Source organism: Mesoplodon mirus (assembly GCF_964341445.2).
Source record: "Mesoplodon mirus genome assembly, chromosome: 15".
In the NCBI taxonomy this organism is placed as follows: domain Eukaryota; kingdom Metazoa; phylum Chordata; class Mammalia; order Artiodactyla; family Ziphiidae; genus Mesoplodon; species Mesoplodon mirus.
The window spans coordinates 43,005,233-43,032,886 of record NC_138991.1 but is presented as its reverse complement, the minus strand read 5'-3'; the positions used below and the strand labels follow the sequence as shown (position 1 = coordinate 43,032,886).

The 27,654-nt window shown below is 52.0% G+C and overlaps 2 protein-coding genes across 5 annotated transcripts; one reads left to right on the top strand and one right to left on the bottom strand.

Annotated features, from left to right (window-relative positions):
- Positions 1-9,065: 9,065 nt before the first annotated feature.
- On the bottom strand, positions 9,066-18,487 carry ZNF668 (zinc finger protein 668). Of its 3 annotated transcripts, XM_082600386.1 has the most exons (4): positions 18,338-18,487; positions 14,220-14,277; positions 11,458-12,126; positions 9,066-11,026 (listed from the first exon to the last, which is right to left on the bottom strand). In XM_082600386.1, the coding sequence occupies exons 3-4, from the start codon at positions 12,102-12,104 to the stop codon at positions 9,814-9,816; spliced, it is 1,860 nt and encodes a 619-aa protein (XP_082456512.1). In that variant the 5' UTR covers positions 12,105-12,126; positions 14,220-14,277; positions 18,338-18,487; the 3' UTR covers positions 9,066-9,813. The 3 variants fall into 3 exon arrangements, with proteins under 3 accessions (XP_082456512.1, XP_082456513.1, XP_082456511.1); XM_082600387.1 differs by lacking the exons at positions 14,220-14,277; positions 18,338-18,487 and adding an exon at positions 14,513-14,693; XM_082600385.1 differs by lacking the exon at positions 14,220-14,277 and having other exon boundaries at positions 9,067-11,026; positions 18,338-18,486.
- On the top strand, positions 18,487-27,567 carry ZNF646 (zinc finger protein 646). Of its 2 annotated transcripts, none has more exons than XM_082600384.1 (3): positions 18,487-18,913; positions 20,552-25,977; positions 27,290-27,567. In XM_082600384.1, the coding sequence occupies exons 2-3, from the start codon at positions 20,631-20,633 to the stop codon at positions 27,409-27,411; spliced, it is 5,469 nt and encodes a 1,822-aa protein (XP_082456510.1). In that variant the 5' UTR covers positions 18,487-18,913; positions 20,552-20,630; the 3' UTR covers positions 27,412-27,567. The 2 variants fall into 2 exon arrangements, with proteins under 2 accessions (XP_082456510.1, XP_082456509.1); XM_082600383.1 differs by lacking the exon at positions 18,487-18,913 and adding an exon at positions 19,114-19,395.
- Positions 27,568-27,654: the final 87 nt, after the last annotated feature.

Sequence of the window (27,654 nt, the reverse complement as noted above, 5' to 3'; positions counted from 1 at the left end):
GTCTCGCATTTTTCCTTCTGAATGAGGGTGTTTACTGCTATTATCCTGTCCCTGTTCCACTTCATATGTTGGATGTGGTGGAGGGGACAGAGATAACTTGTGATTGATTGATTGATCTATTTATCTACTTATCTAGTTATTTATCTATCTAGTTATCTGTTTATCTGTTTATTTACTTTGGGTCATAGGTCTCTGGATCAAGAGATGCCACATCTGGACCTGATACAGAGACTATCAGAGGTCCTGGATTTGAGCCTGATGCCATGATTAGATAGGTCATTTGGGTGGTCTGCCTTGAGATGGGGATGCATTTATTTTGCATGTGGAGGAAACACAAAAGACAGTATTTGTGACAAAGAGGGCAGACGGGGGAAGATTTTACAACTGTTCAAAAACTCATTGGCCTTCCCTGTGGGGCCCCTCCATATGAAAAGATTATATATCCCCACTCCACTGACATCAGCTATGGTTTGCTTTAGGCAATGGAACTTGAGTTTCTTATTACTCCTGGCACAACTTACCATAAACTTAGTGGCTTAAAACAACATACATTTATTCTTTTATAGTTCTGGAGGTCAGAAATCCAAAATTAGTTTCACTGGGCTAAAGTCAAGGAGTTGGCCGGGCTAGCTCCTTCTGGAGGAACCATTTGCTTACCTTTTTCAGTTTCTAACTGACGCCTGCATTCCTTAGCTAGTGGCCTTATCCTCCATTGCAAAGCACATCATTCCAATCTTGGCTTCTATCATATCACCTTCTCCCACTCTGACCTTCCTGTCTCCCTCTTATAAGGACCCTTGTGATTACCTTAGGCCTATCCAGATACTCCAGTATAATCTACCATTTCACCATCCTTAATCACATTGGCAAAGTCCCTTTTACCATGTCAAGTAACATTCTCAGGTTCCAGGGATTAGGATGTGGACATATTTAGGGGGCCATTGTTCAGCATACCACACCACTCCAATCCACATTTAACTGATTCTTTCATTTATTCACAAAATATTTATTGAGCAAGACTTACGCACCAGGCATTATGGCGGGTGCTGGAGAAATAGAGGTGAAAATTCAGACAAGGTCTCTGCTTTCATGGAGTTTATATTTTAGTAGAGATGACAAGTAAAGAAATAGCTAAGACATCCCAAAACCAGGACATGTATTATTAAAAAATTAAACAGTGTGTTGTGACAAAAAATTACAAGGGGTTGGAGACGGCTGTTCTAAAAGATAGGAATGGTTTCTTAAGGGAGGTGATTAATCCAAAGGGCAGAACTGAGAGCTCATAAGGCAGAGCAGAGCCCTGGAGGGTTACTTATAGGCCTGGACACCTAAAGAAATTTGCCCAGCTGGCTTTTGAAATTGCTTTGGATCAGTGACTCCTTTTTACCTTCCATTTCTTCCCTTTTTGAACCAGAATGTCTATAACTATTACCCTATGCATGTCTCAGCATTGCATGTTGGAGTACATGACTTGTTTCTTTAGTTTCATAGGTCCACAAATGGGAGGAATTGTGCTCCAGGATGGATTATACCCAGAGCCTCATCTGCATCTAATTTAGATAATGAGACTTGGGACTTTTGGTTTGATGAGATTTATTATGAGATTTTTTTTTTTTTTTTTTTTTTTTTTTTTTACTCTGACTTGATGCTGTAATGGGATGAGACTTTTAGGGACCTCGGGAGGAAGTGAGTGTATTTTGTGTGGGGGACAGACATGAATCTTTGAGGGCTAGAAAGTGAACTGTGGTAAGGAGAATAATGGCCCCCAAAGATTCCATGCCCTAATCTCTATGAATATGTACCTAACATGAGAAAAAGGGCTTTGCAGATGTAATTAAGTTTACTAATCAGTTGACCTTAAGATGGGGAGATTGTCCTGAATTATTCATGTGGGCCAAATGTAATCATATGAGCTCTTAAAAGCTGAAAAGCTCCAGCTAGCTACAGAAGAGGAAGACAGAAGTCAGAGAAATTTGAAGCAGGAGGACTCAATGTGCCATTGCTGACCTTGAGGAGGGAGGGCCCCCTAGCCAGGGAATGTAGATGGCCTCTAGAAACTGAGAACAACCACTGGCTGACAGCCAACAAAGAAACAGGGACCTCATTCCTACAGCCAAATGGAACTGAATTCTGTTAATAACCCAGGTGAGGCTGGAAGTGGATTCTATGCCAGGGCCTCCAGATAAAAGCTCACACTGGCCAAGACCTTGACTTCAGCCTCATGAGACACTAAGTAGAGGACCCAGCTGAGTCAGCCTGGACTTCTGATCTATAGAACCATAAGATAAGAAATGGACGTTCAGGGCCTCCCTGGTGGCGCAGTGGTTGAGAGTCCGCCTGCCGATGCAGGGGATACGGGTTCGTGCCCCGGTCTGGGAGGATCCCATATGCCGCGGAGCGGCTGGGCCCGTGAGCCATGGCCGCTGAGCCTGCGCGTCCGGAGCCTGCGCGTCCGGAGCCTGTGCTCCGCAACGGGAGAGGCCACAGCAGTGAGAGGCCCGCATACCGCAAAAAGAAAAAAAAAAAAAAAAAAAAAAAAAGAAATGGACGTTCTTTTTAAGATGTAAAGTTTGTGGTCATTTATTATGCAGCAGTAGAAACAGTAAGATTTGAGCTGAGACTTGAACAGAAAGAGCATCATGGGCAAATCTAGGATTACGGGTTCCATCCCCAGGAAGGAGCAAGTGCAAAGGTCCCAAGACTGGGAAGAAAATAAACAGAAGGCCAGCATGGCTGGAGCCTGCTGAGTGTAAGAAGTAGGTAAGAGATGAGGTCAGAGCTGGGATAGGACTTGAATGGAAAGCAGGATCCAGGGAGAGGGATTTTAGTTGAGAGTGGGCTGTGCATAAGTAATTGAGAACAAGTCTCCAAATCTCCTTGGTTGAATCTAGAATGACAGCCCCATCTACAAAGCCTGCTGTCTTCCGTTACCTCTGCCTCAGCCCCGGTTCTGGAGTTTTCTCCTGCGAGGGGTCCCAGTTTATGCAGACATTCAGCTGGGGAGGGGATCATGACTGAAGTCCAAAGTACAGACTAAGGAGTGATGCCAGCTATTGCCCCAGCAGCGGGGCCTATGATTTTGCATTCCTAAGATGCTTTCACTACCTGGGACAGTCCTGGCAGAGAGCCAGGGAATTAAAGGAAGTTGGGGCAGAAGAAAAGTGAGGGCCAAAAGTCAGATTGTCTGGGAATTATCCAGATAACAAAACGGGACAAAGACATCACAAGAAAGGAAAACTTCAGATCACTATTTCTTATGAATATAGATGTAAAAATCCTCAACAAAATACTAGCAAACAAAATTCAGCAATTTATAAAAATGATCATATAAGTGGGATTTATCTCAAGAATGCAAGGTTGGTTTAACATCTGAAAATCAATTAATGTAATAAAGAATATTAGTAGAATAAAGAACAAAAACCCTGTGATCATCTCAATAGACACAGAAAATACATTTGACAAAATTCAACAACTTTGATTTTCTTTTTTTTTTTAATTAATTAATTTTATTTTTGGCTGCATTGGGTCTTCATTGCTGCGCAAATGCTTTTCTCTGGTTGCAGTGAGCCGGGGCTACTCTTCGTTGTGGTGCACGGGCTTCTTATTGCGGTGGCTTCCCTTGTTGAGGAGCATGGGCTCTAGGCGTTCAGGCTTCAGTAGTTGTGGCATGCAGACTCAGTAGTTGTGGCACATGGTCTTAGTTGCTCTGCAGCATTTGGGATCTTCCCGGACCAGAGCTTGAACCCGTGTACCCTGCATTGGCAGGCAGATTCTTAACCATTGTGCCACCAGGGAAGCCCAACAACTTTGATTTTTTTAAAAAAGCTTAAGAAACTAGGAATAAGAGGGAACTTCCTTAACTTGCTAATTATCAAAGGGCATCTGTGAAAAAGTCACAGCTAACCTCATATTTAAATGATGAAAGACTGGATGTTTTCCCCCTCAGATCAGGATGTCTTCTCCCATTACTTCTATTTAACACTGTAAGCAATAAAAAGAAATAAATGGCATCCAGACTGGAAAAGAAGAAGTAAACAATCTCATTTTACAGATGACATGATCTTGTATATAGAAAATCCTTAGGAATACACACACACACAAATATTAGAGCTAGTAAACTGGTTCAGCAAGGTTGCAGAAAACAAGAACAATACAAAAATCTATTGTATTTCTCATCACTAGCAATGAACAATCCAAAAAGGAAAGAAAACAATTCCATTTACAATAGCAACAAAAGGAATAAAATACTTCTATATAAATTTAACAAAAGAAATGTAAGATTTATACACTGAACACTATAAAACACTGTTGAAAGAAATTAAAATCTAAATAAATTTAAAAACACCCCATGTTCATGGGTCAGAAGATTTAATATTGTCAAGATGACAGTACTCCTCAAATTGATCTACGGAGCCAATGCAATCCCTATCAGAATCCCAGACAGCTTCCTTTTCTTTCTCTTTTTTGCAAAAGTTGACAAGCTGATCCTAAAATTCATATGGAAATGCAAGGGAGGTAGAAAAACAAAACTAATCTTGAAATAGAAGAACAAGTTGGAAGACTCACAGGTCCTGATTTAAAATTTTACTACCAAGCTACAGTAAGCAAAACAATGTGATACTGGCATAAAGAAAGATATATACCCAGGGAATAAAATTGAGAGTCTGGAAATAAACCCTTATATTTACAGTTAGTTTATTTTCAACAATGAAGTCAAGACAATTCAGTGGAGAAAAAAATAGCCTTTTCAATAAATGGAGTTGGGACAATTGGATATCCACATGCAGAAGAATGAAGTTGGACCCTTACCTCAAACCATATACAAAATTAACTCAAAATGGATCAAAAATCTAAATATAAGAGCTTTTAGCTATAAAAACATAGTTTACTTTAAAAAAAACTTTTATGCATTTTAAACTTCTACGTTTATAACTAAATTATAAACTTTGTAAATGTTTATAAAACTCTTGGATGAAAACATAGGCATAAATCTTCATTACCTTGTATTAGGAAATGGGTTATTAGATATAGCTCTCAAAGCACAAGCAAAAATAGACAAAAATAGACAAATAAGACATCATCAAAATTAAAAATGTTTGCACTTTAAAGGGCACCATCAAGAAAGTAAAAAGACAACCCACACAACGGGAGGGAATTTTTGCAAATCATAAGGAACTTGTATCTAGAATACATAAGTCTTACCACTCAACAGAATCAATCCAATTTAAATGGGCAAAGGGGGACTTCCCTGGTGGTCCAGTGGCTAAGACTTGGTGCTCCCAATGCAGGGGGCCCGGGTTTGATCCCTGGTCAGGGAACTAGATCCCACATGCCACAGCTAAGAGTTTGCATGCTGCAACTAAAAGATCCTGCATGCCGCAACTAAGACCCAGTGCAGCCAAATTAAAAAAAATAATAATGGGCAAAGGACTTGAATAGATATTTATCCAAAGACGATATACAAATGGCCAATAAGCCCATGAAAAGATCCTCAACATCATTTGCCACCAGGGAAATGTAAATCAAGACAACAAATTTACACCTACTAGGATGGCTGTAATAAAAAAGACAGATAATAACAACTGTTGGTGAAGATGTGGAGAAACTGGAACATTCATACCCTGTTGGGAATGTAAAATGGTGCAGCCACTTTGGAAAACAGTCTGACAGTTGCTCAAATGTTTAAACATAGAGTTACCATATGACCCAGCAATTCCACTCCTAGATATATACACAGAGAATTGAAAAATATGTCCACACAAAAGTACAGGTACTTCCCTGGTGGTGTAGTGGTTAAGAATCCACCTGCCAATGCAGGGGACATGGGTTTGATCCCTGGTCCGGGAAGATCCCACATGCCACGGAGCAACTAAGCCCGTGCGCCACAACTACTGAGCCCGCAAGCCACAACTACTGAGCCCGCGTTCCACAACTACTGAAGCCTGCGCACCTAGAGCCTGTGCGCCACAACAAAGAGAAGCCACCGCAATGAGAAGCCCGTGCACTGCAACGAAGAGTAGTCCCCGCTCGCCACAACTAGAGAGAGCCCGCGCGCAGCAACGAAGACCCAGTGTAGCCAAAAATAATAAAATAAAATAAGTAAATGTATTTAAAAAAAAGACAGGCTCACTTAGTTCATTAAAAAAAAAAAAGCTTGTACATGAATGTTCACAGCAGCATTACTCACAATAGACAAAAAATGGAGACCCAAATGTCCATCGGCTGATGAAAGGATAAATAAAGGTAGCATATCCATACAATGCAATATTATTTGACAATAAAAAAGAATGAAGAATTGATCAAACTACAACAAGGATGAGCCTTGAGAACATTATGCCAAGTAAAAAATCCGTCACAAAAGACCACATATTGTAGGACTCCATTTACATGAAATGTCCACAATAGGCAAACCTATAGAGACTGGAAGTAGTTTAGCATTTGACTAGGGCTGCGGGAAATGGGTTGGTGGGGGGAGGGGCTTGGATCAATAGGAAGTGACAGCTAATGGGTATGGAGTTTCTTTTGAGGGTATGAAAATATTCTAAGATTAGACTGTGATGGTTGCGTTACCCTGTGAATATACCAAAAAAACACTGAATTGTACACTTCAGACAGGTTAATTGTATGGTATATGAATTATATTTTAATAATGCTATTAATTTTTTGAAAGTCAGACTGAGTCCTCAGGGAGCAGGAACTAGGGTATGGGATACGGGGGGTGTCAGAGAAGAGGGACCAAGGGATGGGTGTGTTGTCTGGGCCCAGAAAGGGAGCAGGAGTTGTGGATCTGTTCTGAACATCCAGGGGACCCACTTCATCCTTCATTGTAGATAGCTACCCAGGGATATCTGTTGATTAGTGTATATGGTATCTTTACACCGATTTTTAAAAGGTGTCTCCCCAAACCCCAAGATAAGTCATCTTGCTCAAAGCCAAAAATCAAGTCAGTAGTAAACAAAAGTTCCCCTGCTTTCAATCCCCCAGTCCGGTGTCTGTTTCTTTCCTGCTCTGGATATGGTTATGGGCAGTGAGTGTCCTTGGTCAAACTGGTGCCCTCTTTCTGCAGCCATGACACTGGTCCCTGCTGTTGCCATGTGGCCCCCTTGTTCTGCTGTGGCGAACAGGAATGAGGGCCTGGGCATGACAACACTGAGTGAGGCCCCTGACACCAAGGGGATACCTAGTACTTCTGCTCCAGGTGCTACCTGGTATACCAGTCCTGGGCTACAGCCAACTGCTGCCTAGTCCCCATTACTGGCAGTGGCACATTGGGCACTTCCTAAGGCTGCCAACTTGGTGGCCCCCAAGTCTACAGATAACAGCATAGAAAGAAGGATCTGGTTCACTCTGACCTTTGGCTTTGTTTTGGCTTATAAATGCAGAAGTCCCTGGTAGTTGGAATTTATAGTCCAGAATCAGTTCTTGATTATCTTTCTAGAAATATTCTATAGGAATTTGAGCACTTATGTGTAATTCGGCCCAAATGGGAGCATACTAACCACACTGCTTTGCACTTCACTATTTTACACTTGACATATTTTTTGAATATTGCTCAACAACATAGATTAATAAGCCTCATTTTTTAAAACATTTAAAAAATTATATTTACTTATTTTTGTGTGTGTTGGGTCTTCATTGCTGCCTGCGGGCTTTCTTTAATTGCGGTGAGCAGGGGCTACTCTTTGTTGCGGTGTGTGAGCTTCTCATTGCGGTGGCTTCTCTTGTTGCGGAGCACTGGCTCTAGGCATGTGGGCTTCAGTAGTTGTGGCACACAGGCTTAGTTGCTCCACAGCATGTGGGAGCTTCCCGGACCAAGGCTCAAACCCGTGTCCCCTGCATTGGCAGTGGATTCTTAACCACTGTGCCACCAGGGAAGTCCTGATAAGCCTCATTTTTTTTTTTTTTTTTGAGTTTTGTGTTTTTCTTTCTCTTGGCTTTTTTTTTTTAAACATCTTTATTGGTTTACAGTGGTGTGTTTGTTTCTGCCTTATAACAAAGTGAATCAGCTCTACATATACATATATCCCCATATCTCCTCCCTCTTGTGTCTCCCTCCCACCCTCCCTATCCCACCCCTCTAGGTGGTCACAAAGCACCGAGCTGATCTCCCTGTGCTGTGCGGCTGCTTCCCACTACTGATAAGCCTCATTTTTTAAAAAAACTGTTGCATAATATATCTTACAGCGGCCTTATTTAGGTAGTCCTTTGCTAATGGACATATAGGGTGTTCCCAGTTATCACAAATTTTGCTGCACCGAAGAATCTTTCATCTTCAGTTTTGCCACAGAACTGGAAAAAGAAATCTGTGATGTAAACTCTTTGAGGTGTACTTGCTGAGAGTATATGCATTTTACCTTTTTTTAAAAAATGTGTTTGTTTCCCCCCCGCCTTCCAGTTTTGAGACGTGACATACAGCACTGTATGTTTAAGGCGTACAGCATAATGATTATATACATCATGAAGTATTTAACTTTTGATAAACATCAAATCATCTTCCCAATTTACACAAATGTGGCGCCTCATTTTTGTTTTTCCATTTTTGGTCTTTTCAAAATTACTTTAAAAGTTATGTAGCCTTCCAGCGTATGGCTATAACTGTCAAATTATTTAACAGCCTACATTTTTCCCGATTTGAATAATCATATTTATCATAAACTACATTCCCAGAAATAGTGAGGGCTGCTTTTGAACCCTCTCCCCCACTCTATTAATTAATTAATTCTTGTGTCAGTAATTTCCTGTTTTTATTCCAGTGCTTTGGTGTTTGATTATCTAGCATGTCAAATACATCACTTCCACTGTTTTTTTGTCTTTGTTTGTTTTGGGCAGCACAGCATGCAGGAACTTAGTTCCCTGACCAGGGATCGAACCCTTGCCCCCTGCAGTGGAAGCACAGAGTTTTAACCACTGGACCGCCAGGGAAGTCCCCTCCACTGTTTTTAAATATATATATATTGCACAGGAATTTAGGATTTTCAAGTTTTGTTAAAACATTCTTTTGGATGGCAATGAACTTAAGGATTAAACTGGAGAATCAACATCCTTTAATAATATCTTTCCACTCAGCTACATGGTATATCTCCATTTAGTTAGGTCTTATATCCTTCAGGACAGAGATACTATTTTCTTCATACCGGGTTTGCATGTTTTTTGTGAGGTTTACTCCTTTGTAGTTTATGGGTTTTGTTGTTATTGTGAATGGGACCCCAAGTGTATTTTCTAATTTGTTATTGCAATTTGTGGGAAATATACTAACTTTGGGCCTCAGTTTATTATCTGCAAAAGGACAGAAGTAGAGCTACTCAGTAACAGGTCAAGTAAGTGTGGGCTAAACAAAGCGAAATAGATTTGTTCATTGCAGGACTTATCGATGACTTTAATATACTTTGATCACCAAGAGTCTCCAAGAAGGGTACAGGAATTTCCTGTACTTACTTGACCATGGAACCCTTTGTCACAAGACATTCTGAAACATAGAGAAAACAGTGCACCCAAAGACCCTTCTAGTTTCTAATTTGTCAATCCAGGGATCTCCACTGAACCTTATCTGATGCCCAAACTCCCATTACTTACCCCCGACCAGAACACAGAAGACAACCCAGTGTCAAAGCGAGTGCTTTAATGAGTGGTGCTCAGAGGGAGCCATGTCTCTCGGAGGCTGCTGCCAGCCTCCACTGTCCCCAGCTCTTTGTCAGGAAGGTGAGCTAGCTGCCTGGGGTGAAGGGATGGATCTGGAGTCTAAGAGTGAACTGAGGCAAAGGGAGGTTCAGGAAGCACCCTGTAGGGGCAGAGCTCCCAGCGGGGGCCTGGGACTCAGGCTGGCCCCTCTTCAGGCATTCCTAGCAAAGCCACGAGGGGCTCGAGGGGCGTGGGGGTCCCGATGGGCACAGGGTGGGTACGTTCGTGCTTGCGCAGGTCGCTGGCACTCAAGAAGGCCTTGGGGCAGTGGGAGCAAGTGTAGGGGCGCACAGAGCTGTGGGTGCGGCTGTGCTTGCGCAGCCCAGCCCGGTCTGAGAAGCTCTTGCCGCACTGGGTGCAGGGGAAGGGCCGGAGCTCTGGGTGTGAGCGCTCGTGCCGTCGCAGCAACGTCAGCGTGGAGAACGTCTCCTTGCACTCCCGGCATACAAACTGTGGTGGTTTCTCGTCCACCTCCTCACCCCCCACTTCGCCTGCCCCCCCCAAGGGACCAGGAGCCTCCCCAACCCCAGCATCTTGGCACTCCACGTGCTCCACCGTCATGCCCACCACTTGCCACTGGGTGGCCATCACACCACCCGATTCCGGAGGCAGCCCCAGCAGCCCTGCTGCAGGGTCCCCAAGCCCAGCCCCTGCTGCTGGGGCCGCTGAGCCCTCGCCTGCCACGCTGACCGGCAGCGCCAGCCCCACTACCAGCTCCTGCTGCGGGGGAGGCCCTGCGGCCTCGCTACTGCGATGAGTCCGCTCGTGCTTCCTCAGGCTTGACGAGACCACGAAGGACTTTCCGCAGGCGTTGCAGTGGAAGGGGCGCTCACCCGAGTGCACCCGGCTGTGCTTAGTGAGGCTGGCTCGCTCGGCGAAGGCTCGCCCGCACTCCTCACAGCGGAAGGGCCGCTGGCCGGAGTGCACCAGCGCGTGCCGCTTGAGGTCCCAGGACGCGACGAACGTCTTGTCACACTGCAGGCACTTGAACGGTCGGTCGCCTGTGTGCACCCGCCGATGCATGGCCAGGTCGGCCGGCTGCCGGAAGTCCTTGCCACACTTCTCGCAGCGGTAGGGCTTCACACCCTCGTGCGCCCGCTGGTGGCGCCGGAAGCTCGAGGGGTCGGAGAACATGCGGCCGCAGCGGGGGCAAAGGAAGGGCTTCTCGCCAGAGTGCGTGCGCTCGTGGCTCTGGTAGGAGCTGAGCTGCGTGAAGCCCTTGCCACAGGCCGGGCAGCGGTAGGGCTTTTGCGCCGCATGGATGCGCTGGTGGCATGTGAGCGAGGACGAGCGGGAGAAGCTCTTCCCGCACTCTGAGCAGAGGAAGGGGCGCTCGCCAGTGTGGGACCTGTGGGAGTGGAGAGGCCTGGAGTGAAGGTGGCAGCCCATCGCCCGACCCCCGCCGCCTGTCTGTACTGTACGTTAGGGCCCCCTAACATCGCTGGGACCTTGGACCAATCCCCTAAGGGCTACAGGTCTGTACCTCAGAGTAAGAAACTTTCAGGCTGGGTGTCTAGGTGTTCTAGATCCATCTCTGCACTCAACAGACCCGGCCCCCCACTCGTACCTCCTGGGCAGCAGCCCAACTTCAAGCCCCGCCCCCTTCCTAGTCCAGGAACCCAGGCCAATCAGACCCCAGTTTCACCCTCCGCCCCCATAGCTCTGCCTCACTCACTTTCCCATTGGTTCCTTCCGATCTTTGGGACTCAACGCCTTCACGCTATTGGTGCGCTCTTCCCAACCCCTTCAGCTGCCCCCCACCCAGCCCAGCGCCCTCACCGCTCGTGGTTGCGGAGGTCCTTGAGTTCCGCGTAGGCCTTGCCGCAGCGCTCGCAGCTGTAGGGCCGCAGGCCTGCGTGTGTGCGCCGGTGCTTGCGGAACACCGAGGGGTCAGCGAAGCTCTTGCCACAGTCGGCGCAGGCGTAGGGCCTCTCGCCGGTGTGACCACGCTGGTGGATCTTGAGCTTGGAGAGCGCGCCATAGGCCTTGGGGCAGTGCGCGCAGCGGAAGGGCAACTCGCCGGCGTGCGAGGCCAGGTGCACGCGCAGGCACACGGGCTGCATGAAGCGGCGACCGCACTCGGGGCAAGGGAAGGGCTTCTCGCCCGTGTGGCTGCGCCCGTGACTGCGCAGCTCTGGTGCCGTTTTGTAGGCCTTGGGGCACAGCGGGCACGCATACGGCCGAGGCTTCGCTGCTGCACCTGATACCTTGTCCCCGCTGGCATCCTCCGCTTTGGGGTCTGTCTCTGGCTTCAGCTTTGCCTCGGCCACCTCCTCTGTGCAGTCTGCAGGCCCATGTGTGGCAGCATGGCGTGCTGCCCGGGGTGCATTTGGAAACGTCTTGGTACAGGACAGGCACTTATAGCGGCGGCCAGAGCGCTTGTAGCCAGGGGCTGGGGACCTCTCCTCCGAAGACTCTACCTCCATGGCCTGGATGGGCGGGGCTTCTCTGCAAGAGAGGCAAAGTTAGAAGCCACACCCCTTTCCAATTCTCCAAGGCCTGTCTCCTCACCAAAGCCCTCTGAGGCCTCAGAAGGAACTCTATCTTATCTGCATTTCCCACCCAGGATGCACATCCTTCCTCGTAAACATTCCTGTCTCTCTGCGCTCAAGTTTCCTCTCTGGTCTGTTCACTGATGAAAGGAGCTGGACCAGGTGACCTCAGAGGAACTAAGAGAGGAAGCTGGGATCATCGAAATGCCCACCTGCACTTCCCTCCCCAGCCTCTGAGCTTCTCCAAACCCTGTGGCATTCCCAGAAGGCCCAGGCTCTGTCCATCTCACCATCTTCCTTCTACAGCTCAGAATCCAAGACCTGTGCAAGGCTGCAGACACGGAGGCTACCTAGATGTGGGTCTGGCCTGAAGGTCTCCAAGTGCTCAGGAAAGACAGAGATAGGTCCAGAAGAAGGCAGAGCCAGTGGGCTAAATGTGGTGATTGGCACCATCTGTCTGGAAGGGATAGGTCCCCAGCGTATGTATTTTTGTCTTTCCCCTCTGGTTGATTAGCTTTCAGAGGCAGCAACTGTTCACACAGAATTCTGGCCTTGCACAGCTGTAAGGTGCTCCACCCCAGATAGGAATCCTGGTCCACCCTCTGCTCTGGAATGGGTCTTTGGTTCTTGCTCCCATAACTCTGGTAATGGGAAGTTCAATTACTCTCAAAGCAGCTTGAGCCATTGCTAGCAGAAGTTAGAAGTCTCTTTCTCATACTCAATGTATCTGCTCTGGCCTGGCCTCCTGGGACACCCACTCTAGCTATGGCCCCTTCTTTCTCTGTTCAGAGCCCAGACAGCCTCCACCCAGCTGCTCCTGCAGATCATGGCTGGGAGCAAATAGGATTAACAGCTGCATTAGTCTTAACACCAGCTCATCCTCCCTGGGGGATGAAGGGAAGAGGATTACAGCAGATCCACTTAAGATGCAGCAGCTGCTGGGGCAGCCAGGGTGGGGGGAAGGACAATGTTATAGAGAGGGGAGGGGAGCCAGGTGTGTCCAAAAGATGGGCTGGGAGGTAGGAGGTTTGTATTCTAGCACTCCTTTCTAGGCCTGTTTCCTCATCTGTATACCTCAGGGGTTGGTGTCTTCTAAGTTATGACCCAGGGAGGATGCAGGAGTCCCCGGGTGATTGGCAAGGGCTGCATCTTTAGAATCAGCACCCTTCTGCCTGGTGGCCCTGCCTCAATCTCCCACCCCTACACACACAATCTAGTGTGCACAGGCAGCCGGAGTCTTTTCTCCAAGGTACCATGTGATGCTCTGTCCCCTGCTCAAGAATTTTTCATGGCTTCCATCACACCATGCAAGTTCCCAGGTCCTTCCTGGCTGTTATGAATCCTACCAATCCTTCCTTTGAGCCTTACTTCCCAAAGGAAGGTCTTGCATCTCCCCTTTGGTTTCTGGCCTATATCCCACACAGCTCTGTTCCACCCTCAGCTTGGTTTTTTCACTTTCCCCACTAAATCCTAGGGCTGGAAGGTGAGTTAAAGGGCTTGAGGCCCAGCCTTCTCCAGGGCTTGAATTCCACCTAGTTTCTAGGGAATCTGCCTATCCTTGGATGAGGCCCTCACTACCTCCTTTCTAGACCATCTCTGGACAGTCTGATAAAGTTTCTCCTTAATAAAAATGATAGCCTGGGACTTCCCTGGTGGCTCAGTGGATAAGACTCTGTGCTCCCAATGCAGGGGGCCCGGGTTCCATCCCTGGTCAGGGAACTAGATCCCACATGCATGCCACAATTTAGAGTTCACATGCCACAACTAAGGAGCCTGCCTGCCACAACTAAGACCTGGTGCAACCAAATAAATAAATAAATATTTTAAAAAAGAAAATGATAGCTCACATTTACCGGGCACTTGCTAAACAATAGGCAACATCCTAACCTTTTTACATGTATTAACTTACTTGCACTTCATGTCAGCACCATGAAAAAAGTTCTGTTATTACCCCCTTTCACAGATAAGGGAACTGAGGCCCAGAGAAACAATTTACCATTGTCGTTAAGTGCAGTCTCCGAAGCCAAACTGCGTGGCTTCGAATCTTACCTTCCTCACTTCCTAGCTGTGCAATTTACTTCATGCCGTAGGACCTCAGTTTTCTCATCTGAAAAAAGGGAGGTAATAACACTACTTACGTCACAGGGCTGGGCGAGGGCTGAATGAGAAAAGAATAATTACTGCCCTCAATTACTGAATCTTCTCAGAGCCAGAAACCTTGCTGAGTGTGCAACCTTATTTAATTCTCTCATAGGTTCCTGAGATAGGGATTATTGTCCTCATTTTACAGAGGAGTAAACTGAGTCTCTGAGAAGGTTAGTGATTAACCTATGGTCACATACCTAGTAACTCATGCAGCTGAGACTTGAATCCAGGTGTTTAATTCGCCTTGAGTAGTTGGGCCCTCCCAGACTTATCTGCTACCTGGGCCAGCCCCACGATGACCAGAACCCTGAGCTCAGGTTACACCTTGGTCTCCTCTCATTCCTGTAGAAGTCCCTGGAGACCAGAGCCAGCACCCTTTATGTTTCTGTTTCCCTCTCAGAGGGCTGGACCCATGGGTTCCAAGCTCTGGGCCTCAGTCTTCCCATCTGTGACCCAGAAACCAGGTAGCTGGAGGGGTAAATCCCTCCTCCTAAGGCACTTCCCAGGGTAAATAGTAGGGGCGTGTCAGGCACAAGCTCCATAAAGAATGAAGGGTCAGGTAGGCTAGGCCCCTGTCTAAAACCCCTCCATTGGGAATTCCCTGGTGGTCCAGTGGTTAAGAATCTGCCTTCCAAAGCAGGGGACGTGGGTTTGATTCCTAGTCGGGAAAGTAAGATCCCTCATGCCACGGGGCAACTAAGCCCATGTATCACAACTAGAGAAGCCTGCACGCCACGACAAAGACCCAGTGCAACCAAAAAAAGAAGTATTAAAAAAAAAAAAAAAACCCATCGTCAGGGGCTTCCCTGGTGGCGCAGTGGTTGAGAGTCCGCCTGCCGATGCAGGGGACACGGGTTCGTGCCCCGGTCCGGGAAGATCCCACATGCCACGGAGTGGCTGGGCCCATAAGCCATGGCCGCTGAGCCTGTGCTCCGCAATGGGAGAGGCCACAACAGTGAGAGGCCCATGTACTGCAAAAAAAAAACAAACAAACCCATCATCAGCTCTTCACTTCCCTGTTCACGGAGGACTCTTCCACCCACCACTCCCTAGAGTGATTCTGTGAACTCCCTGCATGAAAATAATCATGCAGGGAGCATGGGGTAGGACTCAGAAATCTATTCTAAACATGCTTTCTGGGTCATTCCAACTAACACTCATTTAAGAACCTTAGGTTTTCAGAAGCTTCTAGGAGAGAGGCATTTTTAATACACCTCTTTTTCAGATGTGGAGATTAAGGCATCCGTAAGGGAAAAAACTTACATAAGGACACATAGCTAGTCGAGGAGCCCAGACTCAAACACGAGTCTTCAGGTCCCTGGGCTGGGCTCTTTCTCTACCAGTCTTCATTTACTTAAGGTTTATTAGCCAAATCATGAGACTTTCCACTGCTCCCAGGACAAAGACCAATATCTTTTCCATGGCAAGCAAGGCCCTGAACTATCTAACTCCTGCCTATCCTATCTCCCACTCCTCTCCCCTTGGCTCACTAGGCTCTACCCACACAGGCTCCCCCTTTTTCCCCTCAAAGACTTAAATTCCTTCCCATCTCAGGGACTCTGCACTAGTAGTTTCCTCTGCTAGAAACATTATTTCCGAGGGTCTTTGTGTAGCTATCTCTTTGATTCCATTTGGGTCTCAGCTCCCTGTCACCTCCTTAAAGAGGGCTTTCCTGACCACCTTTCTTAATGCTATCTGCACCCCTGCTAATCACTCTCTATCCCCCTCCTGTTTAATTTCCTTCATGTTGCTCATCTGGATAACATTCCTTGCAAATTTACCATGGGCCAGGTATCATTCTAAGCATTTCATGTGTGCTACTCAAGCTAAGCCTCACGATGGCCTAGGAGTCTGTTATGGATGAATGTGCGTATGCATGGAAGAAAGGCCATGTGAGAACTTAGACAGAAGGTGGCCACATACGATCCAAGAAAGGAGCCTTCACCAGGAACGGAATTGGCCAGCACCTTGATCTTGGACACCTCAACCTCCAAACGATGAGAAATAAATTTCTGTTGTGCCCCCCAGTCTGTTATGTTTTTTTGTTTTTGTTTTTGTTTTGCGGTACGCGGGCCTCTCACTGCTGTGGCCTCTCCCGTTGCGGAGCACAGGCTCCGGACGCGCAGGCTCAGCGGCCATGGCTCACGGGCCCAGCCGCTCCGCGGCATGTGGGATCTTCCCGGACCGGGGCACGAACCCGCGTCCCCCGCATCGGCAGGCGGACTCCCAACCACTGCGCCACCAGGGAAGCCCTGTTATGTTTCGTTGTTGTTGTTGTTGTTGTTATGGTAGCCCAAACAGACTAAGTTAAATGGTATTATTTTCCCCCCATTTTTCAGACAAGGATACTGAGGCACACAGAAGTGAAGAAACTAGTCATAGTCACAGCCAATACTCAAAGCCAGGTGGTCTGCCTCCCAAACTTCTGTCCTCTGTCCCCTGCTTATTGCTTTGCTAGCACTTATACATTTTATGGTTCAGTTGTTAATTCTCTGTCTCCAGCTTGAGAGTCTAGGCTGGCAAAGAGCCAGGAACCTTTATTATTCTGTATCCTCTACACATAGAACCATGCTTGGTGCCCAAAACAAACTGAACAAATCAACCTCCGAGGCAGTATTTGAACCCAGGTCTACAGCCTCTGCCTCCTCCATAGTAGGAGTTTGTAAGAATGTCGGTCAACAACTATTTAGTAACTGAATTTCTCTGCTTCTCCAAGTTCACAGGGTCCAAATATCGCCCCCAGTACCCCACAGTGGATTCATTGCTCTGGTGAGGGAGGCTTGTCTTTGTCTTTGTTTACTACTGAATTTAGGGGGCGGGAGACGTCCTGCTGCATGAACAGGCTCTAAATGCCAGGGATGCAGAGATTTAATTCCCAGAGTTTAGAACCCTGCGGGCAGTGATGAGGTGAAAAGCCACTTTTTATCCTCTCTGCACCTCAGTCTCCCCACCTCTAAACAAGTAGTTACCAATAGGCCTCACAGGCCATGAGAGATCCGGTGAGACGGCAGATGGGGAACTGTGAACCATGCAGAGATAAGAACTAATCATCTCCTAGGCATCCAATCTGGTCAGTCCACAACCTAATCCCAACCCACTTTTTCAGCCTCACCTCCAGAGGCAGTGTGCCCCTCCCGACTGCGACCTTAGCTCCAGCCACAATTCTCAAACTTCACCACCTAAATACATCTCCATATGCAGTTCCCTCTGCTTTCTCCCGTGGGAAAACTCTTTTGCATCTTTCAAATACCTGCTTCCCCAGTGCCCTCAGGAATACTTAATAGACTATAGAGGTAAGAGCGCCATGGCTCTCTGGGCCTCAGTTTCCTCATCAGTAAAATGAGGTCTCTGAGGCATGTGGGAGTTTTAAGGTCGTTAGAGCCGAAAGCTGCGGAAACATTGCGCATTCTCGCTCCCTGCAACTGTCTACGTGTCGGAGCCCCCGGCAGACAGACAGCCCCGCAGGGCAGGGCCCTGGGCTGCCTCTTCTCAGGAAAAGCCCTGGGAAAACGTGGAATCGGAGAACGTGGCAAGAAGGAGTGAACGAAGGATGACAGAATGAACAAATGAATGGACCGAAGGCCATACTTTGGACAAAGGCCGGCAAGATGGCGTTCTCTAGGACCGCGGGAGGGGCGGCCAGGACCTCGACCGGGGAGGGGGGCCGCCGGCGCCGGGGACCGTGCTTGGAGGGCCGCACGCCTGGGACAAAAGCCCGCAACATGGCGGGCTCTAGGACCCTCGTGCGCGCACGGCGCAAGGCGGGCAGCCGTGCCGCCCGAGCCCAGGCGTCTGCTGCAGCCGGTCCGCCGGGACAGCCGGCGGGTTCTAGGACCCGCTGGGCCCAGAGCCCGCCCGCCCGCGCCCTCCCGGGGCCGCACTCCTCCCGCCCCGCCCGCGCCGCTCGCGCCAGGCCAACCCCATCTGCCCTCTGCACCCACAGGGAAACTGAGGCCCGCTCGGATTGCGTCCGCAGTGGGACTGCCCGGGGGTCCCTGCGGCTTCCCGCCGGCATTTCCTACCTGAACAGACTGGGGTTGGTTCTGTGGCGTCAACGGCAGCTCCTCTCACCGACGGAGCTCGGGACACAGCCAGGGAGCGGCAGGCACTAGGACCCAGCTTGGGGGTGGAGGGAGGGACGGGAGGCGGGGCCGGCGAGCGGAAGTGGAAGGGAGCTTTTCCCGCTAGGGAGGAAGGCAAAGTTTATCCGAGCACCGCCCCCAGCCGAAGGTGGCGGAGAAACACCTTGCAGGGGGTCACTGTGGGTGCTAATGACAGAGGACACCGGAATAGGTTTACGGGATGCACCGGCTATTGCTAGCCTAGGGATAGATCACCGTGAACTAGAAGGTGGGAGGACAGAAAGGCCATGCCCAAGATTTGTAGTACCTAAATCCGCTTATATTCCACAACATTTCCCTTAATAGCAAGGAGTAAATGACGCTCCCTTCAATTGTCTTTAGAAGTTTTACAAGAAGCCCCAGGAAAAGTCGCCAAAATACTGAGGCCAGGGCTGCAGAACCCTTTTTATCCTCTTCTGCGCTCAGCCAATATGCACCGGAACGATTTTAGCGGCTCTTCCCGGAAGTGTGGCTAAGGTTAGTGCAGAAAGACACAGCTCTTTGACCTACGTGGGCGGGGTCAGAGTCGCGCGTTAGCCGCTTCTCATTTAGCACCGGAAATGTGTCTGTGTAGAACCGGTGCTTGGAGGCGGGACAGAAGCTTTTTTAAGGCGGAAGTTTCGCGGGGAAGCTTTTGCGGCTAGGACACTTCCTGTTTCCTAGTAACAATAGGAAGTGTCCGCGGAGCTGGGGGGTAGACTGCTGGCTCGTGCCAGCTGCGCCTTCTTTCCTCTACGTCCTTCCTTCTCCCCCTCTCCTTTCCCTCTTTCCCTCCCCTGCCACCGCCCAGGAGCCCTGGCAGAGTGTGCGTGTGTGGGAGCTCGAGAGCCCCTCCACAACCACCCCTTGGGGCGCGCGGCTGCAGTTAGGGTGAGGGTCCCAGTGCGCAGGCGCATTCCCGTTCGCGGTCCCCAGCGGACGCACCCGCGGCGGGAACGAGAAGGGGCCACCGGTGTGAGGTAGGGGTCCTAAGAGAAAACTGGCCGAGGAGATGAGTGAGGCAAGAGGACCTTATTGGTGGTTGATTAGGAGAGGCGACTCTTGAGCGAAGGGGCTTTGTGAAGTGAGAATTCTGGGAGCAGGTTCAGTAAGGGGGTTTAGAGTCGGAGATAGGAGTTGTATTGGGGTCCCAAGGGAGTGAACAGTCAGAGTCAGAGAAGGCCAAGGTGCTGTAGGAGGCATGGGGGCCTGCCATGGAGAGAGCAAGGGCTTTGGAAAGAAGATTGAGTCAAACGGGCTGGCTTGTGTGTAAACTGGGATAGCAGGCACTGCAGTGTGTTGTGAGGACTAAGTGACATAACGAATATTCTTTACTTAGCACAGTGCCTGACACATGGTAATGCTTAGGTAGCACGTGTTGCTGTTGTCATCAGTATTATGAGAGAAGGTAGAAGAAAAAATGAGAAGGGATGGAGAGGCGTAGGAAAGATAAAGGTTAGGGGTGAAGAACCAGAAAGGAGATGAAATTTCCAAGATGGAAGATCGTTTGGAATCCGGGGAACCCAAAAGAGTCTTTCAGAAAGGTGACTTTGTGACCCTGAAAGGAATAGGGCAGGTGGGGGAGCAAGCCAGCCCTTTCTCTGAAGGGGGCCTCTCACCTCACCTCTCAGGTCCGAGGCTGTCAACTGAAGAAAGAAGCTGCTTTTTCCATGCCTCTAGGCTACTCTTTAGCTGAGGGGTGAAGGAGGGAGGATTGGACTTACCTTATAGAAGGTCCTAGGAGAGGTACAGGTTTCCTTTTAAGATGTCGCAGAAGATAGGTTGTTTCAGATTTATAGAGAGCAGAGGGTTAGGGACAGGAAGGCTTTTGGGATTTGGTCTGAAGACAGAATAATAGGTTTGTGATCAGAGGTAGGTTGCATTCCTTTAGATGTCAGTTTCCTTATCTATACCTCCAGAGATGAGTCAGGCCTAGAGGAGCTCCCATGTTTGGGGAGCTTGTATGCAGGGAAGTATTAAATGATGGTGCTTCCAGAATAGATCCAGTAGAGAGCAGGTCTCTGGGCATTGCTGCTTGGGGAACCCATCTGTGCCCTCTGGTGAACTTGTTGCTCATAGAACTAGAGGCAAAGTTAATTCAGGCCTTCCTTCTGACCACTGCCCCTCTGTTCCTAGGACTTGGACCCTCCACCAGAGGAAGATGCTGCCACCTGCCTGCTCTTCCTGAACCTTCAGGTTTCTGCCACACTGCCCCATGGAGGACACGCCCGCCTCACTCAGCTGCTCTGACTGTCAGCGCCACTTTCCTAGCCTCCCAGAACTGTCACGGCACCGAGAACTGCTCCATCCATCTTCCAACCAGGACAGTGAGGAGGCTGACAGCATCCCTCGGCCCTACCGCTGTCAGCAGTGTGGGCGGGGCTATCGTCACCCAGGGAGCCTGGTCAACCACCGCCGGACCCACGAGACTGGCCTTTTCCCCTGTACCACCTGTGGCAAGGACTTCACCAATCCCATGGCCCTCAAGAGCCACATGAGGACTCATGCTCCTGAAGGCCGCCGGCGGCGCAGGCCTCCGCGCTCCAAGGAAGCCACTCCATGCCTCCAGGGGGAGACAGTGTCCACTGACTCCTGGGGCCAGAGGCTTGGCCCTGAGGAAGGCTGGGAAAACCAGAAGAAACATACTGAAGAGACATCTGGCTGTGAATCTGGGCCAGACCCTAGGGCAGCTCTGGGCACTTGGGAAGATCCACCCACCAGACAAAGAGAAGGCTGGGAAAGTCAGCCAGATCCTGAGGAAGGCACAGAGGGCTGGGGGCCCACCACCAACTCTGCCAGAGACCCACTGCTCCCCACCCCGGCCAGCAGTCTCCTTAGCAATTTGGAACAGTATTTGGCTGAATCAGTAGTGAATTTCACAGCGGGCCAGGAGCCCACCCAGTCGCCTCCTGCTGAGGAGGAGCGGCGGTACAAGTGCAGTCAATGTGGCAAGACCTACAAGCATGCCGGGAGCCTCACCAACCACCGCCAGAGCCACACCCTGGGCGTCTACCCTTGTGCCATCTGCTTCAAGGAGTTCTCTAACCTCATGGCTCTGAAGAATCACTCCCGACTCCATGCCCAGTATCGGCCTTACCAGTGTCCCCACTGCCCCCGCGCCTTCCGGCTCCCCCGAGAGCTGCTGGAACACCAGCAATCCCATGAGGGTGAAAGTCAGGAGCGGCTGTGGGAAGAGAAAGGGATGCCCACCACCAATGGGCACACAGACGAGAGCAGCCGGGACCAGCTCCCTGGTACACAGATGCTGAATGGCTCTGGGGAGCTGAGCACCTCTGGGGAGCTGGAAGATAGCAGCCTAGAGGAGTACCGGCCATTCCACTGTGGGGACTGTGGCCGTACCTACCGCCATGCTGGGAGCCTCATCAACCATCGGAAGAGCCACCAGACAGGTGTCTACCCCTGCTCCATATGTTCCAAGCAGCTGTTCAACGCAGCTGCCCTCAAAAACCACGTGCGGGCTCATCACAGACCCCGGCAAGGAGCCGGAGAGGATGGGCAGCCATCAGTACTGCCAGCTCCCCTGCCGCTGGCTGAGGCCACCCACAAAGAGAAGGAGGTCCCCGCCACCACCCTGGACCACCGCCCTTATAAGTGCAGTGAGTGTGGTCGGGCTTACCGGCACCGGGGGAGCCTGGTGAACCACCGCCATAGCCATCGGACAGGAGAGTACCAGTGCTCACTCTGTCCCCGCAAGTACCCCAACCTCATGGCCCTGCGCAACCACGTGCGGGTACACTGCAAGGCTGCTCGCCGCAGCACAGGCCCAGGGGCCGAGGGTTCCCTCGGTCGCCGCAAGGTGGAGCTCCCAGCTGACCCAGTGGGAGCAGAGGCAGCCCCCCGTTCAGATCAGGGACCTGGGTGCAGACGTGAAGAGGGGGCCACCAATGTCCCGCCAGCAGCAGATAGGACCGCGCCACAGATGTGTAGCCTGGGTGGCATGCTCTTTGAAGACGCTGAGAGTCTTGAACGTCACAGCCGGAGCCATGGGGAAGGTGAGAATGGCAGGACCGAGACCAGGGGGGTGTCACCTCCTCGGGCGTTTGCCTGCCGAGACTGTGGAAAGAGCTATCGCCACTCAGGCAGCCTCATCAATCACCGGCAGACCCACCAGACGGGAGACTTCAGTTGCGGGGCCTGCGCCAAGCACTTCCACACTGTGGCCGCCATGAAGAACCACATGCGCCGCCACAGTCGGCGGCGGAGCAGGCGGCACCGGAGGCGGGCTGGCAGTGCTGGCGGTGGGGGAGAAGCTGAACTCCCGTCAGGCAGGAGCTGGGCCCCAGAGCTGGTGGAAGACGGTGAGGGCCTGAGCCGTCCCCAAGACCCTTCAAGGCAAAGTCTGAGTGGAGCCGAAGGCAACGTGGAAAGTGATGGGAGCTGTTTGCAGGCTGCAGCTGAAAGGGACAAATGTGGGCTTGAGAGGGATGAGGCCTGTTTCCAGGGTGATAAAGAGAGCAGCGGCACTGAGGAAGGACTGGAAAGGAAGGAGGCCTGTTTCCTTGACAACTTGGACATCCCAGGCGATGAGGAGAGCAGTGGGACTCGCTTCTGTGGTGGCCCCCCTGGGGTGGAGGAAGACCAGAAACCAGCCCCTGGCCAGCCCAGCTCCCCTTCCCACTCTGCCAGAGCTGCCACTGGCTGGCAAGCTGAGGTCTCCCACACGTGTCCTGACTGTGGGCATTCTTTCCCCCACGCCGCTGGCCTGCTGAGCCACAGGCCCTGCCACCCACCGGGCATCTATCAGTGCTCCCTCTGCCCGAAGGAGTTTGAGTCCCTGCCTGCCCTGCGCAGCCACTTCCAGAGCCATGGGCCCGGGGAGGCAGCCTCCGCACAGCCCTTCCTCTGCTGCCTCTGCGGCATGATCTTCCCTGGGCGGGCTGGCTACAGGCGTCACCGGCGCCAGGCTCATGACTCCTGTGGTATGACTGAGGGCTCAGAGGAGGAGGGGGAAGAGGAAGGAGCAGCAGGGGCAGCCTCCACCCATAGCCCCCCACTGCAGCTCTCGGAAGCAGAACTGCTGAATCAGCTGCAGCGGGAGGTCGAGGCCCTGGATGGCGCCGGGTATGGGCACATCTGTGGCTGCTGCGGTCAGACCTACGATGACCTGGGCAGCCTGGAGCGTCACCACCAAAGCCAGAGTTCTGGGAACACCAATGGTGAGGTTCCCAGCCTCATTCATCACCCGGGAGAGTCAGGTGATGCCACGGGGATGGTTGCAGATGGCACCTTTGAGGGCACGGTGACCTCTTTTTCTGGGGAGGGTGGAGACACAAAGTCTGGAGAGGGAGTAGGTGCCATGCTTGCAGACAGCCTTTGTATGCAGGGTGGGGAAAGTTCTCTGGAGACCCAGCCCCGCCCCTTCCGCTGCAACCAGTGCGGCAAGACCTATCGCCATGGGGGCAGCCTGGTGAACCACCGCAAGATCCACCAGACCGGAGACTTCATCTGCCCCGTCTGCTCCCGCTGCTACCCCAACCTGGCTGCCTATCGCAATCATCTGCGAAACCACCCGCGCTGCAAAGGCTCTGAGCCCCAGGTGGGGCCCGTTCCAGAGGCAGGAGGCAGCAGTGAGCCCCAGAACATGGCAGAGGAGGGCCTCGGGCAGGCAGAAGTGGAGAAGTTCCAGAAAGAACTTAAAGTGGAGCCCCTGGAGGAGGTGGCGAGGGTGAAGGAAGAGGCCTGGGAGGAGACCACTGTGAAGGGGGAGGAAATGGAGCCGAGGTTGGAGACCGCAGAGAAGGGCTGCCAGACTGAAGCCAGCTCTGAGCGGCCCTTCAGCTGCGAGGTGTGCGGCCGGTCCTACAAGCACGCCGGCAGCCTCATCAATCACCGGCAGAGCCACCAGACCGGCCACTTTGGCTGCCAGGCCTGCTCCAAAGGCTTCTCAAACCTCATGTCCCTCAAGAACCACCGGCGCATCCACGCGGATCCCCGGCGTTTCCGCTGCGCCGAATGTGGGAAGGCCTTCCGCCTGCGGAAGCAGCTGGCCAGCCACCAGCGGGTCCACATGGAGCGCGGTGGGGCTGGGGGCTCCCGCAAGCTGCCCCGGGAAGATCGGCCCTTTCGCTGTGGGCAGTGTGGGCGGACCTACCGCCACGCCGGCAGCCTCCTGAACCACAGGCGTAGCCACGAGACGGGCCAGTATAGCTGTCCCGCCTGCCCCAAGACCTACTCCAACCGCATGGCCCTGAAGGACCACCAGAGGCTGCACTCGGAGAGCCGGCGGCGCCGAGCTGCGCGGTCCCGGCGGGCAGCTGTGCGCTGCGCCCTCTGCGGCCGGGGCTTCCCTGGCCGGGGATCTCTGGAGCGGCACCTGCGAGAGCATGAGGAGGAGACGAAAGGGGGTCAGGGAGGCCCAAGCGGCACCGAGGGCGGTGAGGGGAACCTGGTCGATGACCAGGGACTAGAGGACAGGTGTTGCGGTCCTGGGTCGGTACCCCTGCTGGAGGCCGGAGTCGTGAGGCCAGCAGAGCAGAGTCCGAGCCCCCTCGAGGCAGCAGGTTTAGAAGGCACAGAGCCAATGTCCTGGGGCACGGGGAAAGCAGATGGGCGGCGAGGAGACAGAGGACCGGTGAATCATGATGGAGATTGGGTTTCTGTGGGTCCCGTACCAACCAAGCCGGAAGACGAGTCAGGGGACAGTGTCCCCAGGAGTCCTTGCCACCTTGGCAACAGCCAGCCCAATGGACCTAGTCTGATTCCCATGGATAGCTGGGACAGTGGAGACAGCAGCCCTCAGCCTCAGCCGGAGAGCCACTCCTTTTCCTGCAGCCCTTGTGGCAAGACCTCCTGCCAGTCGGAAGGGCCCTTGAACCACCACAACACCCACAAGACAGGCCGTCACTATTGCCTGCTCTGCTCCAAGGAGTTCTTGAATCCTGTGGCCACCAAGAGCCAGAGCCACAACCACATGGCTGCCCAGACCTTTGCCTGCCCTGACTGTGGCAAGGCCTTTCGGTCCCACCATGAACTCGCCAGCCACCTGCTGACTCATGCCAGGGGCCTCAGTCAGGTGTCGCCCCAGATGGAGGCCAGAGGTCCCAAAGCTGGGGCTGTGGAGGATGAGGTGGATCTCCCTGGTCAAGTCCGGAAGGCCCCATCAGAACCCCCCAGGGCCCCAGGAGAGAATGCCGGGAGAGCTAATGGAGGCCAAGGCGTCAGGTCCGCAGCGGCTGTGGACGAGGAGCGGCCCTTCCGCTGTGCCCAGTGTGGGCGTTCCTACCGCCATGCCGGTAGCCTGCTGAACCACCAGAAGGCCCACACCACTGGACTGTATCCCTGCTCCCTCTGCCCCAAACTTCTACCCAACCTGCTGTCCCTCAAGAACCACGGCAGGACCCACACGGACCCCAAGCGCCACCGCTGCAGCGTCTGTGGCAAGGCCTTCCGGACAGCTGCCCGGCTGGAGGGCCACGGGCGGGTCCACGCACCCCGGGAGGGGCCCTTCACCTGCCCCCACTGTCCCCGCCACTTCCGCCGCCGCATCAGCTTCCTGCAGCACCGGCAGCAGCACCAGGAGGAGTGGACAGTGGCCAGCTCTGGTACGGGGGCGTGAGTGGGCTTGCGCAGAGGACCGGAGGGTCCCAGAGGAGGCGGGCACACGGTAGAGGGTAAAAACTGGCCCCAAGGGGAGCAAGGAGTGAGGATCACTTGGATTCCAGGAGGTGGCCAGGGCTGGGATGTAGAGAAAGCTAGTTTGCAGATGCTGCCTTTTGAGTGGCTGAGATCTGAACCCCTGGGGGCTACCTTACCCCGAGGTGAATAGGTAGCCTGGTGGGTTGGGGTAGTTGGGGGTGGTAGGGAGTGGTCAGGGGCAGAGGCAGCTGCCGGGGCTCCTCTGCTGTGCCGGAGCCAGAGAGGAATGGTCTTTTTGTTTTCAGAGGGGAGGTAGCTGGGTACCACCTGGCTGCTGCATCCGGAAACTCCCCTGATCCAGCCAGTTAAGTAATGATTTCCAGAGAACAAGATGGTCTAGGTTCTGCTCTTCCCAAGAGTAGGCAAGGAGGCAGGGAAAAAGGAAGGGGGCATGGGAGGTGCCCCCAGACTGTGGCTTCCATGCTGACCTGGTCGGGGAACAGTGTCATTAGTTGGCACCCGGCTCCCTGTCCCTGTTTCCCCGAATCTTGTCTCTGCTCCCCCTCCTCTTTTCTTGGAAACTAGACCCTTGGCCCTTTCCCACCTGTGTTGGCCCACGTTTCTTCTCCTTCCCTGTATTCAACCTTCTTTTCTCTCTGCTGCGCATTTCCTTTTTGGGATCCAACCCTTTCCACCTGCACACCGGCCTCCCCGCTGGCACACCTTTCACTGGAGGACTGAGTCACAGATAATTGTTTCTTTGAAGCCAGGCCCAGCTATAGCAACAACAGTTAGCAGCCCCTATTTCCCATCCTCTGTCAAGGGGAATCCCAGGGAAAGACACCTCCGCCCAGCCTTGCTGGAGGACGAGGCTGCGGAGGAGTGGGAGAGCCTGTTCCCTCAGCAAGTCCCGGGCTTGCTCTCCACCTCCCCTAGGGATCTGTAGCCCTTCTCCCAGGGCCCCTTCCATTTAGTGGCCCCCAAAGTGGGTGTCCCTGAGATGGTGGGCCCCTTGACCAGAGATTGTCAGGGCAGGAGGGGTGGGTGGTGAGATTCCCCTGAGAGTTCTGATAAGATGGCTTTCAGGATAAAAGATTTCTCGTGACCCCAAGGGAATGAGTGAGGAGCTAGTTAACCAGGTCTGGGGAAATAACTGGGAGTTCTCACACAGGCCTTGGGGGCAGGGGCTGTGGGGAATGGCCTGCAGGGCTAGGGAGGGGGAGGGGTACAAGCTGTGTGGGGTTTGTGCCCTCAGTCGCCTCGTCTCTCTCTCCCCAGGAACCCCAAAGGCACCAGCGGCGGGCAGAGGGGACTTGTCATTGCCCCCTCCACCCACCCCCACGACCCCACTCCTGGACCCTTCACCCCAGTGGCCTGCAGACCTCAGCTTCTCCCTCTGAAATTCAAGTTTCCAAAGATCAGAATACGGGGTAGGGGGAGGGCAGGTTGTAGGGAAAGGCTTGATCTCGTTGTTTTGCTCAGGAGTAGTTTGGGCATCCCCAGCTCTCTTCTCCTCTCCTCCTGCAAAGAGGACCCAGATCTGGCTTCTTTCCCACGGAGGGGGTGAGATGTTCCTCCCGTCCTGTCCTTCAAGGACCTCCTTTCCCCTGCCTTTGTCACCATGCTCTTCCCTGTGACCAGCC

Coding starts and splice junctions, on each gene's coding strand:
- ZNF668 (XM_082600386.1), bottom strand. CDS start 12,104: ATGGAGGTAGAGTCTTCGGAGGAGAGGTCCCCAGCCCCTGGCTACAAG. Junction 11,027..11,457: donor GACCTCCGCAACCACGAGCG/GTGAGGGCGCTG, acceptor CCACTCCCACAG/GTCCCACACTGGCGAGCGCC.
- ZNF646 (XM_082600384.1), top strand. CDS start 20,631: ATGGAGGACACGCCCGCCTCACTCAGCTGCTCTGACTGTCAGCGCCAC. Junction 25,978..27,289: donor GTGGACAGTGGCCAGCTCTG/GTACGGGGGCGT, acceptor CTCTCTCCCCAG/GAACCCCAAAGGCACCAGCG.